The sequence below is a fragment of the Pongo pygmaeus genome, chromosome 9, assembly GCF_028885625.2.
Source record: "Pongo pygmaeus isolate AG05252 chromosome 9, NHGRI_mPonPyg2-v2.0_pri, whole genome shotgun sequence".
Lineage (NCBI taxonomy): Eukaryota > Metazoa > Chordata > Mammalia > Primates > Hominidae > Pongo > Pongo pygmaeus.
In genome coordinates this window covers 15,064,503-15,080,163 of record NC_072382.2, presented here as the reverse complement: position 1 = coordinate 15,080,163, position 15,661 = coordinate 15,064,503, and the positions used below count along the sequence as shown (strand labels likewise).

General features: G+C 37.2%; 1 protein-coding gene across 2 annotated transcripts in view; it reads right to left on the bottom strand.

Moving 5' to 3' along the window:
* LOC129008299 (membrane-spanning 4-domains subfamily A member 6A-like) overlaps positions 1–15,661 on the bottom strand; it is a 67,654-nt gene that overhangs the window by 27,554 nt on the left and 24,439 nt on the right. For both annotated transcript variants that reach the window (XM_063670883.1, XM_063670884.1), the window contains exons 7-15: positions 11,972–12,128; positions 11,140–11,165; positions 9,911–9,988; positions 7,643–7,699; positions 6,544–6,687; positions 5,576–5,677; positions 2,830–2,887; positions 1,854–2,073; positions 1,449–1,579 (exon numbers count right to left, since the gene is read on the bottom strand). In XM_063670883.1, the coding sequence (XP_063526953.1) occupies positions 5,576–5,677; positions 6,544–6,687; positions 7,643–7,699; positions 9,911–9,988; positions 11,140–11,165; positions 11,972–12,128 (564 nt within the window). In that variant the 3' untranslated portion in view covers positions 1,449–1,579; positions 1,854–2,073; positions 2,830–2,887. The remainder of the gene's footprint in view (positions 1–1,448; positions 1,580–1,853; positions 2,074–2,829; positions 2,888–5,575; positions 5,678–6,543; positions 6,688–7,642; positions 7,700–9,910; positions 9,989–11,139; positions 11,166–11,971; positions 12,129–15,661) is intronic.

The window sequence follows — 15,661 nt, the reverse complement described above, 5'->3', positions numbered from 1 at the left end:
GCTCTGCATTAGGTCAGTAACACTGTGTTCCCTTGCCAAGGATAAGGCAATTATAGTTTGGCCCAGATTTGTCCTAGCTGACTGCTTGGGCTGATAGAGGATGATGATATAAGTAAAAATTCAGGCTTGCCCAAATAAAAGATGCAAAAATGAAATACAACTTATTTCCCAGAGGCACAAAATCTTCTTCCACTAGGTTTTGATATTGATCTACTGAGAAGTGTTTTTTTTTCTCCTTGGTGCCAGCAGCAACACGTTGACATCAAAGGCAGATGCAGCCGCAGAAGTGACCATAAGACTTCCAGGAAATAAGAACATCTCACCAACAGGCCAGTCGGACACATGGGTCTTGCCCTCCCAGCAGCAAAGTCTACTTCTCTTCCTGAAAGGGCAGCCCCAGATCCTAGGGGTGAGTGGGCATGAGGTCAGAGCACAGGCTTGGGGAAAAAGTACCACTTCCTGTGACAGGACTGGCATTTCCTCAAGATGTCCAAATTTTCTAGGTCACTGACTGTGTAAAAAACTAAACTTTCTGAACTAAACAAACATTACAAATTCCGAAACTGGAAAAAGACTGAATAAAATTGTTACTGGAGGAAAAAAACATTTGTTTAGTTATGTAGCAAATATATGAGTAAATAATTTTCAAACTAATTACAACATCCTATGTTGGACAAGGGGACACATGAAACGCATAGCTTGTTATCTCCCTGAAAGAATTCCTAAGTTTGGAGCCTCTAGGTGGGGTGGGGGGGATGAAATTAACGTGCAATGATCTTAGAAAGGCCTTCATCCTGAGAAGCTGTGCCTCCTCATAGATTGTTTCTTATACTTTAGGTGGCTCAGATCCTGATTGGGCTGATGACACTATGCCTGGGGGTGACAATAACTCATTTTATTTTTCCTGGCTATGAAATTGGATTTCTCCTTACATGTAAGATAAGCTATCATTTCTGAGGATACTTCTCGGTGAGTACTAGTCATCATTCCACTGCTTCCAATTTCAAATATCTACAAATAACTTTATCCCATTCTCTTGAAAATTCATGCATTTCTTTCAAATCCCCAAATTGGGCAATTGTTTGAGTAGATAATACTGACATGAGAGTGGGAGAAGTTAGGAGATTCTTTTAGGAAAGGGAGTGCTGATGCAAGCCTGAGTGGATTCTCTCTCTTTGGCCAGTTCTTTGCCTCTGGAGCACTGTCCATTGCTGCTGGAAGGAGAGTGACCAAGGGTCTGGTAAGTATCTTTTTGTTGAGCCTAAGAGTTCTAGCAAAAGAGACATTTCCTGAGCCATAAAGATATGACACATCAAACCTGGCTGGTTCTCTAGACAGGCTCCCTAGAAATGTTCTCATGTAAGCCTAATAAATTTTTCCTCTGTGACATTTAGGCAAGAATTATAGACTAAGCTCTGTGCTGTGACATTCCATGTGCAACACGATACCTGCATTGGAGCCTGATGTAATCAAGGCTTCTACTATACCAGATGCTTCCTCCTTTTTCTTTAGAGTGGGAACACTGTCCAAGTTGATTTCCAAATTCAAATCAGCTAAGTTGAATGTCATTTTGTGGACTCTCAAAGACAGAAAGAACATGAGACTGCAGATGTGTAACAACCTTTTTCTCCTTCTTTTTAGTTTCAAGGCAGCCTGGGAATGAATACAGGCAGTGCCGCTATAGCATGTTTTGGAACAATTTTGATGGCTTTGGAAGTAATATACATCTTTACACAAATAGAGAGGACCTATTTCTATAACATTTTTCCATCTGCATTTAAGTATTTCCTGTTCCACTAATACAGTGATATAAATGGGCTTTATATTCAGAAGTTTTATTTGTGAATTCTTACCATGGAGCTAACTGGATTCACTGGACGTATGCATGCTGGACTATCTCCTGAAGTTTACAGGATTTGGGCTTTTGAACCTTGCCAGAAGTAGTATACAGAAAAGTGAACTTTTCAATAACTTTTCCTGTCTGACCACTCTGATGTTGTGTGTTTGGTCAATAGAAAATATTGTAAGGACTCAGAGTCCAAGGAGGGTTTCTTTCTTGATTTTAAACACTAGCTGAGGAGAAAACAGAAAAATAACAGCTGTAGCTACTCCATAATTTTCAGGGATTCTGGCTGGGCTCTGTGTCCCCACCCAAATCTTATCTCAAATTGTAATCCCCAAGTTTTGGGGGAGACGCCTGGTAGGAGGTGATTGAATTATAATGGCAGGCTTCCCTCTCGGCTGTTCTAGTGATAGCGAGTGAGTTCTCACGAGACCTGATGGTTTAAACCATGTATCATTAAAAACATTAAATAAAGTAAATAGTGACTCGTAGGAGTTGGTATATAAATACAGTTCCCAGAAATTTTCCTTCCAGATTAAGATCCACTTTGCACACAGATGTAATCACCTTGATAATCTATATTTTATTGGTTGTATTTCTTTTTATTATGGGCTGAGTTGTGTTCCCCAAGATTTGTATGTTGAAGTTCTGTCCCCCAGTATCTCAGAATGAGACTGTATTTGGAGATAAGGTCACCATAGAGGCAGTTAGGTTACATGGGATCATATTGGCAGGCTCTAATCCAATATGACTGATTCTCTTATAAGAAGAGGACATTAGGCCACAAACACCGAGGAAAAAACAGGTGAAGGCACAGGGAGAAGAAGGCCAGCAGCAAGCCTAGGACAGTGATCTCAAAAGAAAGCAGCTCTGACAATACCTGAAGCTCAGACTTCTAATTTACAAAACTGAGAAAATAAATCTATACTGTTTAAGCCACCCAGACTGTGGTACTTTATTATGACAGCCCCAGCAAGTTAATGTACCTTCTCATTTGGATCTCTTCTAGCTTCTCTTCTTCTCCACTGATATTTTTTCTTCACTCTTCAAACAAAAATATATGCACTCAAATCCTGATCTCAAAACCTGCCTCTGGGGAACCAAACCTTATCTAATAGCAAAAACAAACAAACAAATAAACAAAAAAACCACAAAAAAAACAAATAAAAAACACTGTCATGCATAATCACCAAGAATGAAGCAACATTGTGAAAAAGAATTAAAGCAATCTATTTCGGTGGCAGAGTGTATTAGTCAGGGTTCTCTAGAGGGACAGAACTAATAGTATATATATATTAAAAAGTAGGCAAAGAGCATGAATAGATTTTTCTCAAAAAAAAGACATACAAATGGCCAACAGGTATATAAAAATGCTCAACTTTATATATATATATGTAAAGGGGAGTTTATTAAGTATTAACTCACACAATCATAAGGTCTCATAATAGGCCATCTGCAGGCTAAGGAGAAAAGGGAGCAGGTCCAAGTTCTGAAACTGAAGAACTTGGAGTCCGACATTCAGACGTTCATGGGCAGGAAGCATCCAGCACGGGAGAAAGACGTAGGCTGGGAGGCTAGGCCAGTCTCTCTTTTCACATTTTTCTGCCTGCTTATATTCTAGCCACGCTGGCAGCTGATTAGATTGTTCCCACCCAGATTAAGGGTGCATCTGCCTTTCCCAGCCCACTGACTCAGGTGTTAACCTCCTTTGGCAACATCCTCACAGACACACCTGGGATCGATACTTTGCATCTTTCAATCCAATCAAGTTGACACTCAGTATTAACCATCACACAGGTTAGTTAAACTGGTATTTGAATAACAATGTCACATTCGATTTTTAGATGTTATAAGCTAGAATGTGTTAACATACATTTTGTATCTCATTCTATTTTCTCAACTTTACCCAGACAAAAGCGGGGAAGAACTGCAACAGTAAACAGTGTAAGGAACTTGGATCGGACTCAATGTCAAATAATATGTCACTACTCATCCAAACTATTTGTACAAACACTTTTAACTTGAGTGAGATGTCATTCAAGAAAGGAAGTACAGTTTCTAGGAAAGGGTAACAAGGTCACAGCAAATTTTTCTGTGAGAAGTAAGAACTAAAATTTGTCTAAAAATGGTAATAGATAATCCAAATGAAAAGAGACCCATTGATATATGGGATACACATACTGATATTTGCTGGTTAAGCACAAAATAAAGCACATATATATGTTAATTTTACATGTGTGCATGTGTGTGTGAAACTGCATAATAAAAAGACTTAGGGAGGAGGATACATGTAGAAGATTTTATCAGAGAATCTGTCTTTGGCTGCCACCATGGATCCAAAGTGCATCAGTATAATACAAAAGTGTAATAATGCTGTCATAGGGCACAGTTAACAGGATGTATATCTTGTAGTGCTAAGACTTCATAAGCTTCAGGTGGAGTCAATAAGTCTTGGTAAGGATCTTCAGAATCTGATCTAATCAAGCAACTTTAGTGCAGAAATCTGGAAATATGACAGTATAATACCCACAATTATTTCACCTAAATCCTGATTATTTGTTATTTTATCTTGTCAATTGATCTTTGTAATGCTCTGTCTAGTCCAGTGGTTCTCAACTAATGGTAATTTTGCCTCCCAGGGACTATCTGGCAATGTGTGAAGGCATTTCAGTTGTCACACCTGGAGGTGTGAACTGCTGGCATCTAGCGGAAAAGGGGCCAGGGATGCTGCTAAACATCTGCAACACACAGAACATCCCTCCCCCCCCCCCACAACTAAGAAACAGTCATTCCAATATGTCAATAGTGTCAGTAGTGCTAAAGTTAAAGCATGCCACCCAGCCAAATCTTTCCACAACAGCCTAGGTCTAGAGGAATAGGGCAGTTGCAGCCATATCTAGACCCACTGCAAAAAATGAATGATCTCGTAAACTTTCTGAGTGATCTCAAGAGACTTTTGTGCAGCCGACAGTCTGTGCCAGAATCTACAAAACTTTAAGGAGCAGGAGAGAGGGCCATTCCATAAAAGAAAGAAAATGTCATCTAGGAACACAGTGAGATACATTTCTCTCTCTTTTGTCCTGGAGATAGGGAAACAAAAATATCAGCATGGTAGATTTGGGGATGTAGCACAGCCACCATTTAAGAAGGCTATGCAGGATCTGTGAATGGAGGAACACACATGTGGCTGCGTGGGAGACTACATATACGTATGTAAAAATGTATGTGTCCATGAGCACATGTACATGTCAGTGCATATACGATTAATGGTGATTGCCTGAAAAATGTTATGAAGTACTAAACCAATATCAAGATTACATTTGGGTTTCTAGAGGTGTTTTATCTTTATCTGGCTGCTATAATTTTTTCATTTATTCATCACATTTATTATGTCATCCGCTTCTAGAGGACATGGACAATGTCACCGTCTCCTTATCTCATAACAAAATAAACATAATAATGCTCCAATATAGTTGATATTAATGAATAAAACATGGATGCATGACTGAATGAATGAAACTGACTGTGTGGCCCTCACTATGAATGAAAGTGGAGGAAATGGAGTGGCTGGCGAATATAACACATAACCATTGTTCTCTCACCCACCCCACCATATCCCATATTACTATGTAAAATTCGTTTTGGCCAATTCTCTATTTAACCAGAGATTAAAGTTAGTACATATGATTCTCTGAAATACTTCAAATGCTTCACCTTCTGAGGGCTACTCACCTAGTTGACATTATTGCCATTCACATTATAAGTAAGCCCAGAGAGTAAGAATGAAATGGCAATTTGGACACAAGTCAGCATCATTTGGAGGATCACAATGCTCTGTCAAAAAGAAGAGTCCAAAGTTTAGGTTTCCCCACCTAGTTTTAGCCTGCAACAGTCTCATCCCGAACCCTCAGGGAGAAGGGTCAGTGGATATTTTGCAGAATCATGCATTTCCTATTCAAGCTATGCACATTCTATTAAGATAGGGTATTGCATCTAACACAAGTCTTATCCCCGGAAGCAACCATAAAAACACTTCTACACAAACAAATATGTTCCATGGAAATTCTAAATAACAAAGTTCCTGCAAATGAACTTCCTTGACATTCTAGAGTTAATTATTCTTATCTTAGTTATTTCTTCACATATATTGGATAAACATTGACTGTAAACACAGTGGGATTTCACACATACATACAAATGCACACACAAGTGTCCTGTGACTTAACTTTACCCATGGAAAGGATGAATTTACCAATATTCTATTGGTATCAAATAAATAGAGAAAGAACTCAAAACCATTCTGAAGTTTTGTATCATTTTAACTGCTAGAAATCCACAGGCCAATTCTTCATTAATGTTCCAGATCCGGTCTCTCTTCTCTGGGTACACTGATCTATGAACAGCCTTTTAATCATTTTGTGTTTGTAGCAATGGATGCTCATTAGAGAAAATTTGGAAAGATAGGAGCATGTATTTTTAAAGCCGCACACAGACGTATACACTCAATTCTGCAACTGCATGCAAAAAACCCTTAGCGTTGGGGGTTCTGTTTTGTTTTATTTTTTAACAAAATGTGTGATTTCATTTCTATTATTTTTCAACATTTAGAGACTTTATTTTTAGGCATTAGTTTTGGAAGATCAATGTAGCTGAAAACAAACATTACATGTGAAAACATCATCCAACAACAAAATACTTACAGTTGTAAAAGATTTAGCCACTGAACACTGAAGTAACTCCAAACATTCAAATAAAAATATATCCATTAAATTCATTGAGAGAAGAATTATCCCAATGATTGAAAGCACAGTGCTGATAATGTTAGCTCCAATATTGACTCCAGTCTGAAAGAGAATAACACTTCCAAGAGATTGAAAGTACTCAGGGTCTTTTTTTAGTCCCAGATTCTTTGCAAATGTGGATACATCTTTTACAGTACCCGGGATGCATATCCTGTCTTCATTGGCTAGTGTTTGGGATTCTTCATAGCCAATTGAGTTCTCTTTGTTACCAGTTTACTGGCAATCCACTCTAGATCACTGGAAAGAAGGAAACAACATACTCCACAAATGAAACACCGTGAATGGGGACAACATGATGGCTATTCTATTTGTTCCAATATTGCTGATAGGAGGGATCCTTAATACGTACATTCTGGATTAGAAACTCCCTGATACAAGCATACACGTGCACTTCAACCTTCATTACCTCTTTATCCACCATAATAAAAGCTTACATGTAAAACTCCTTTATTATGCTTTTTACAGGGATATTATTTTTTAATGTTCGCTAAAATTCAGAGAGATGGAGACCTTCCCCTCCTACAAGAAACCTAATATATGCCTTATTTTCTGCAGTGGAATTCTATAAATGATTGAAATAAAGGTAACCAATTATTTAATAAAACATAAGAATATCTAAATATTGTGTTGGTTTGGCTTTTTTTCCTTTCTTTTCTTTTCTTTTTTTTTTTGAGATGGCGTCTCACTCTGTCACCAGGCTGGAGTGCAGTGGTGCCATCTCGGCTCACTGCAACCTCCGACTTTCTGGTTCAAGTGATTCTCCTGCCTGAGCCTCCTGAGTAGCTGGGATTACAGGCACATGCCACCACACCCAGCTAAATTTTGTATTTTTAGTAGAGACAGGGTTTCACCATGACTGCGTGATCCGCCAGCCTCAGCCTCCCAAAGTGCTGGGATTGCAGGTGTGAGCCACCATGCCTGGCCTGGTTTCGCTTTTTATAAACAGTCAGCATCAAATCTTATTTACTCATTAAGTAAAAGGGAAAATGATACTCACCAAAAATTTGGTGCATTTTTTTGTAGACAAGACAGTCAAAGATCCAGTAATGATGAACTATTCATAAGACAGGAAAGCCATTAGTGGGAGCCCATTATCCCATCCATCTCATCCACATTTCACCCCAGGTGACCTAACCTCAACTCCATATCTTCCCCAGTTAATATGTACGATATGTCATATATTCTGACAGGCTCTTTCTAAAGAACAAATTGTCAAGTTGAACTGAACTGAACAGGAGTCTATTTTGGGTCTTGTTAGGTAGTTAGAAAGACATGGAAGCAGGAACAGAGACTTCTTGAAGTGAGAGTGAACATGGGTATATATGTGAAAAAGTTAACTAATAAATGTAAAATAAACATATCCCCTTGCAGATAAAATTCAAGGCAAAATGAAAAGACAGACACATGGACAGGAGAATGCTCATGTGCAGAGAAGGTGAGAAAAGAACTCACCATAGACGCTATTGTAATAAATTTCGATGGGAAAAATCAGCTTTCCCTACACACATCCATCCTAATATACCCAAATATATTCTAAGATGACAGTTATCTTTCTCTCTAAAGTAATTAACTTTAGATAAAGTATCTGGATTTTTTCTCTTTTTTTTTGCCATCATATAAGAAAATGACTTTATTTCTGATTTTTAATTCCCATACAGTTTACAAATACACTTTTACTCTGATAATACAGCTTTGCAACCAGCAAAGCAGTTGCGCTAACACCCACAAATACACCTAAATACAGGTGGGGAGACAATTAATATCCACTAATGTTTCTCTACATAAACTATTCTTTTAATTTCATTTTTAAAAAAACCTTGCAAATAGACTACATAATATACATGGGCAAAAGGCAATTAAGTTAATCTCTTGAAATACTAAATGTATAATAAACAGTATATTATCAACATTTACATGATTCACATCAAAATTATGATATCCTAAAATATTCCTTTTAAAGGATAGATCAATCAATAAAATATTACATATGTTTTAATACTCTGGTACAATACTTCATATACTGCAGGAAAATTAATTGTAGGTCTAGTCATCAGCTTAATCAGAGATCCTTTTCCCAGTAGCTTTTATTAATAAAAGAATCACAATTAGGTCATAAATAAACAGGCAAATTATTAATTACATGATTTGAGGCTTAGAATGAAAACTTGTCAAAATTAGTTTGATATACAGCCAAGTTTTACAACACACTAAAACTGTTTAATATTTTTTGCCTCATGTGACCTGCCCGTAGTAAAAAAGGAACAAACTTTTTAGTGATGAAAGATACAATAAACTATATTTTGGAATTTACTTTTCAAGACGAAGAAGGAAAAAAGATTTTGACAAAATTAAAGGCGAATACAGATCCTAACAAAGGCATCCTGACATCAGGGAGGCCAAGTGCTTGCTATATGTAAAACTTCATTTCCCCAACAACATACAGAAAACAAAAACTGCACTGGGTTTGTAGTTTTGTCTATAGTCTGTTTCCCCTATGGATACTAAGGTACAACAAAACATTTCACAATTGCAAACCTTTCCACATCCGCCTGAACTAAAAATAACTCAAGATATTATTAGTTCTTAAAATCCGCAGTAAAATAACCTCTACAAATAATCTTGACCATTTTCTTGGCTGTTTCCCTGAAGCCACTGGGCTATATAAAGAATGCACACACACCAAGAAAGTCCTATCCACGTTTTCTCATCCCCATTTAGCCACATTTGAAAAGACCTTGTTTTCAGTAGGAGAGATGACCATAAGTTTCAGAAGGGCCACGTACTAGACATGAAGTGCCATTTAGGTTTTTGTTAAAGTTATTAAGACTGTGAAATTTGGCTTTCTTAAACCCCAATACCATATGCCAGATAATTCTTTCACCCCAAAATATAAAATCCTATGCTTATAATTTTAAAATCCTCAGTGAGCTATGGAATATTATGCACTTGGGGAAATTGATCTCTTGAGGATGGATGTGTTCAGGGACACGGAGCTTTTGAGAGCAGCACCACCCCACTGGGGCACCCCCAGACTGTGGGAAATGTGATGCTTTCTTAATGCCACTGGTTTTTAGTCAGGTCACACTGAGAAGGAACAGCCCTAACAGGTCTCCAGCCAGGTTGAATGAGCTCATTTTTGTTTTAGCCAAGCGGTAAGATTTGCTAATGTTCTACCTTAAGTGCCTTCTCCAAAGACAACCCTCTTTGCCTCATATGTTGAATCATCATTCAGTGCGGATATTTCAATGAAAATATCATCACTTGCCTTTTGTAATGGTAATAAAATGCTATGGCATCTTCGCTGTGAAATTATGGTCTCCTTGGATTCTTCTGACTTTGGCTCCTGAAAGGAAGGCATAGATCCATCCCTGGTAGTAGTTCCTTTCTGAGGTCTCTCAGTCCCTTGAGACCCTGAGGTGGTTTGGCTGCCTTTCTCACTGACAAAAAAGGACATTAACCACACCCCTCACCCCCCAATAATCATTAAACTTTGAGTTGCTTCAGAACACAGTTGAGGCCTGAAGGGATTCCCTTATTAGGGAAATGTCATGACTACTGTCTTCTTGTCAAGCTTGTAAAGAAAAAAGATTCCAGTTCAGTATCTGCAGCAAGAAGCTTGAATGCTGTTCTTTTGATTGTATTGTTACATTGACCCATTCTCCATTTTGCTTTGATTTTGTCTTGACTTGACTTTGAGGGCAAAGTCTTTCACCAGCACACAAGAGTTTGATTGTACAATATATCTGCTGTATTAATATCTCTACCTGTAGCTTAAGATCAGTTGTTTTTATACTCAGAGTGGAAATACCTGATCTTGGCTAGCTTTGTTTGTTACAAGACATTGATTTCATTTAGATTTCCCTCCACGAGGTCAGCAAACTATCATTTTCTTATGTAAACTTTGGCCAAGGCAAGAGTTATCATAATCCCTAGGTTGCTAAGGCTTGTCATGTGTTTGGTAAAAGGTGATTGCAGGTTCTCAGATGAGGTTACTTTACATGGGATGGAATCAGGTAGAGAGGCTGGGATGATGGAGGATGCTCGAGGTTCAGGTTTAAAAAAAATAGTGGAAATGAAGTTCCAAAGAAGTGGTTTCTGAGGAAGTCAGAAAGCCCAGGGCCAGAGCAGTCAGTAATGGGTGAATCAGGTTATCTGGAAACTTGGTGTGACAGATATACAGATGCCATCTACTTCTAGGTTACTGCTAGGTATTAAGTATCTGGACTTTTTCAATTAAGAATGATCTCTCCATTCACAAGGCAAAGGGTGCAACTCAATAGCGTTTTTATTCCAAATACTTGAAATTGGTGCGGAGGCTACTTTTGTCTCTTTCTTTATAAATTCCCAAAGTGCTTGGTAGAGAGCCTCAACTAAAAGAGAGCTCCAGCTATTCTGTATAAGAAGAATAGGTACACTAATTAAATATGTGTTCTTTATTTGTAATTTCTAAATAATTTCTTTAATTTACAGAGTAGTTCAAACAGACATACTCACAGACCATGAAGTCCAGAAAGGGTAGCCTACATAAAAGCAGAATAAAATATTCCTGAAGGTGGATGACAAGGGAAAAAAACTCTTGACTATCCCAAGCAAGAAACATTTCAGGCTAATCATTATCTGAACTATCTGCAGGAAGAAAAATAGAATACGAGGATGGAGTAGAAACTGTCTATATTAGAGACTTATTTCCTTCAATCTCAAGATCACATATGAGGCTGGGCACAATGGCTCATACCTGTAATCCCAGCACTTTGGGAGGTTGAGATGGGTGGATCATCTGAGGTCAGGAGTTTGAGACCAGCCTGGCCAACATGGTGAAACCCCTTCTCTACTAAAAATACAAAAATTAGCCAGGCATGGTGGTGCACACCTGTAATCCCAGCTACTCAGGAGGCTGAGGCAGAAGAATCACTTGAACCTGGGAGGCAAGGTTCACTGCACTCCAAGCTGAGCGACAAAGCGAGACTCCATCTCAAAAAAAAAAAAAAAAAAAAATCACATATGAATCCCTTTTGTGTCTTTCTTACCCTCACTGTTGGAAATAATCCTTATAAGTGTGAAGTCAAAAAACTATGTTAGTTTACCAACCCTATGAATGCACATTGCCTCATAAGGATATAATATTTGAAAAAAGTTAAATCTCTGGCAGCCTAGAACACCTTAAAATTAAGATATTTGACCTAAAGGTATTCCCAGATGTGTTCTCTTGGCTCATTATTATCTAATCTCATAAACTGGCATAACACAACTCATTCCAAATAAAATCATAGATCCTTTAATTCTCCATATTTACCACCAAATATCTAGAGAACTAAACATCACTTACGCCAGGGATCAAAGAGTCTTCCTAAGGAAATTGTGCGGCTTGCTGTGAGAAGGGTGAGTAAAGTCAGATGTGTTGGCTTGTCCCACCTGAGTGCTTTGAATCTCGCTTGTTGGCATTCCCTCAACACTTCCACCAGTACCAATGAACACTGTGCATTCTGTAAAAGACCACATACAATCAAGATTCATAATTGAGCCTTACTGTTTCCAATATGCAAAATGTTGAATGCATTTCTGAGAGGCATTTCCAAAAAAGCCGCCACCATGCTTTCTGGTCCTAAGAGGCGTATATTGAATAGGAGGAGAAGACACTGGCAAAATGCATCACATTTGAACTTGTTAACCCAGCTCTCAACAAATCTAGGAGGAGATGATAAGTAACCCTTACCTGAGATCTGGGAGGGTTGGTTCTAAGGTCCTGCTGGATGGAAATCAATGGAATATAGAATTCTGGAGCCCAGTAACGGAAGACAGTAAGGAATAGTTAGGTGGCATGACCCTGGAGCTTGGACCAGCCTCATTCCCAGTTCCAAAAACTGTGTGTGCTCACCATTGTGAAGGGGACACAACTATTCTGTTTCTCACATACTTGAAAAAGGCAGTGGATTGAGTTGAAAGAACATATACCTAAAAGTCAGGCAAACTCAAGTGTAAATCCCAAATCTCTGCTTACTTGGTCTGTGGTTTTGGGCGATTCACTTATATTCTCTGCCTTTCAGTCTCTTCAGCTGTGATTTAGGGACAGCAATGCTTACTTCATCTCACAAAGATTTTGTGACATAATACAATTGAGGAAACTTACCAACACTGTTTAACTTTGTCAGAAATATAATGAATATTTCCAGTTAATTTCCTTCTTCCTCAGAATGAGAGCAATTTAAGCTGTTCTATTAATTATTTTACATCTCTGGCTAAAATTCCAATATGATTAATTTTCAGAATAAAACAGAATGAAAATCACTTTATTGACCTTGCCTTCTAAGCCTTATTGTTTTTTTCTTCAGAATGTTTCACTATTTTATGTATCTAATATAAATGCATTATAATAGTACAGCAAGTTTGAAAAACAGAAAAACTAAACTAAAATCCTATTAACAAAACACAGGTAGTAGCATTTCTCTTTATTCTATCCCAATATTTTCTGATATACATAAATGGTTTCAGTGAGTTTAATTGTAGTTTATGTGCATACTTGTATCTAGATATTTTTACACTTAGCATTATATGTTAAAGATTGTTCCATGTAACTTCTTAATTATCACTTTATGCCTTTATATTTGTTATAAAGGATAAAAGTATAATGTATTAACTATTCTCAAGATGTCATACATTTAAGTAATATTTTTGTTATTGTAAATAAATAACAATTTAACTTTTACATTTATAAATTTCCATGTGTGGGGTACTGGATCAAAGCATAAGCACATTGTTATAGCACGTATTACTTATTCAAAATTGCATGTTGAAAAGATTCTATTTATTTACACTGTCACTAGAAATGCCTGAACGTATTAGTTATGACACCTCCACTTAAAAAAAAAAACTCTAAGAATTAAATGAGATACTTACAAAACATTTCAAATTAAATACAAAACATAGTAGCAAAAATTTTTTTCTTTGGCTGTGATGTCCTGGCAATATAAGATTTCCTTTCTCTCTGTGTCTTAGCATTAAGAATAGCACTTGACATATAATGGGAGAGCAACCTTTACTTCTTAAATGAATTAAATGTTTTCAAAAAAATTAAAATAAGGTTTAAATCTATTGCTAAAATACTAAAACAAAACATTTAATAATTTTATAGATCAATTATGGAATTTTATGCAAAGGACAAACAGAAATCGTAGTGACACATGTTGCTCTAGAAAGTATTTGAATTATTTTTAAATAAATGTCATACACTTGTCTGTGTGAGAAATCTTTCTGTCTGTGGATTTCAGAGTCAAACAAAATGGGATGTGGGGCCTCTTCTGAAGAAAAAATCTTATTTTTCAAAGCTCTTTAATTATGAGATAAACCGCTGCTTTATAGTATGTATGAGCACATATACATGTGGTAAACATTTTAGATGGATGAGAGGGAGAAAAATTGAACTCAAAATAATTATTGTTTTTGAGTTAAGAAGGGAGAAAAATGAGATAAGGCTCAGGGTGGGGCTTCAACTCTACCTACAAAGATTTATTTATTTGTATCCTGTAACATTGAAGCAAAAAAAAAAAAAAAAAGCAAAAAGCTGAGTTTGTTGACTCTGTGCAGTAGGTAAAGAAGTATCTGTTTTAGCATTGTCTGTATATACAGCATCACTAAACAAAATTGAGAGAAAACAATGACAGAGAACGATTGCTATGCTGTCAAGAAAAGGAGAAGTTTCTGCTTCACCGCAAATCCTCACCCCTCCAGCTTGAATCTGCTCCCTACCCAAGAGTTTTGCATCTTGCCAGGCCAGACTCAAGCCCAGAGTCATGGCCAAACTCAACCAGAATGTCTAAAACTGAAAATGAGGAGTGCCTACCTTGATGTCTATCTACAGCCGCTCAGGCTTTCCGTTGTGAACTGACCTTGTTTGCAATCCTGTGTATACATATTTTACACCGAGTCACCCTCATTAGAGAAAGGGTTGTCACTCTAGGGCTCTTCATTTCTAACTTCAGGCTGGTCATTAGTACAGTAGAGATAGGTTAAAGCATCTGATATTATCAGCAGTTAATGAAATATCTACAGTGCTCAGAAATACAGATATCTTCACAGCTCCCTGAACTTCCTAATGACACTTATTCCACAGTATTTCTGTTTTCACTTCCTTTTTTAATTGGAGCTGGAATTCCTTGGAATGATAATTTTTATATGAACTAATTCTAGTTATGTTCTTAAAGTGTCACTATCAGAAAAGATAACTTCAAACCCTGGTCTCCTTACTGCGTCAAACCCTCTTTCTCCTTATAGAGAGTTCAGTTCCTCAGGGTGAAAAAATATTGTTTCTGTTCCCATGTCTCCCACAAAATCTGAGAGGGAAACCTGTATATAACCAACATTCAATGTACTGAGCATAATGAATGGTGCTCCGCTTCATCTTCCAGTTCTTACATGACTCACTAATATACTTCTTATCTGTATTTTATAATTTAAAAGAATTGGTCCCAGATCACACGAATAGTAATTAGTCAAATGAAGTCTGTCAAAATATAAAATCAATTTTTGTAATCACTAAGATCAATGCTGAAAACTGAAGTACTCAGTTCAGAAGCTCCCAAAGGCCTGGAAACACATGATGAATATCAATCTGTGTTTAAGGTGCAAATATCACATGTGGACACAACCAAGAAACTTCCGCGTTCTGATATATATACAAAATAAACCAGAACACCTTTATAGAACCGGTGTCATATAATTATCGAGCACTGATGTATTTTATGGGTTATCCCAGATTCCTAGAATTGTCATTAAAGTAGCTGAAATGTAAGAATGTAGTTTTGAAAAAGAGCTCTGGAAATTAAATAGATAAATAGATGATAGATACACTTAATAACATGTTTAAAATGTTTAGAGACAAGATGGGCACAGTGGCATGTGCCTAGAGTCCCAGCTACTGGGTAGGCTGAGGTGGAAGGATCCCTTGAGCCCAAGAATTTGAACCCAGAAGTTTAAGACCAGCCTGAGCAACACAGCAATACCTCATCTAAAAAAAAATGTT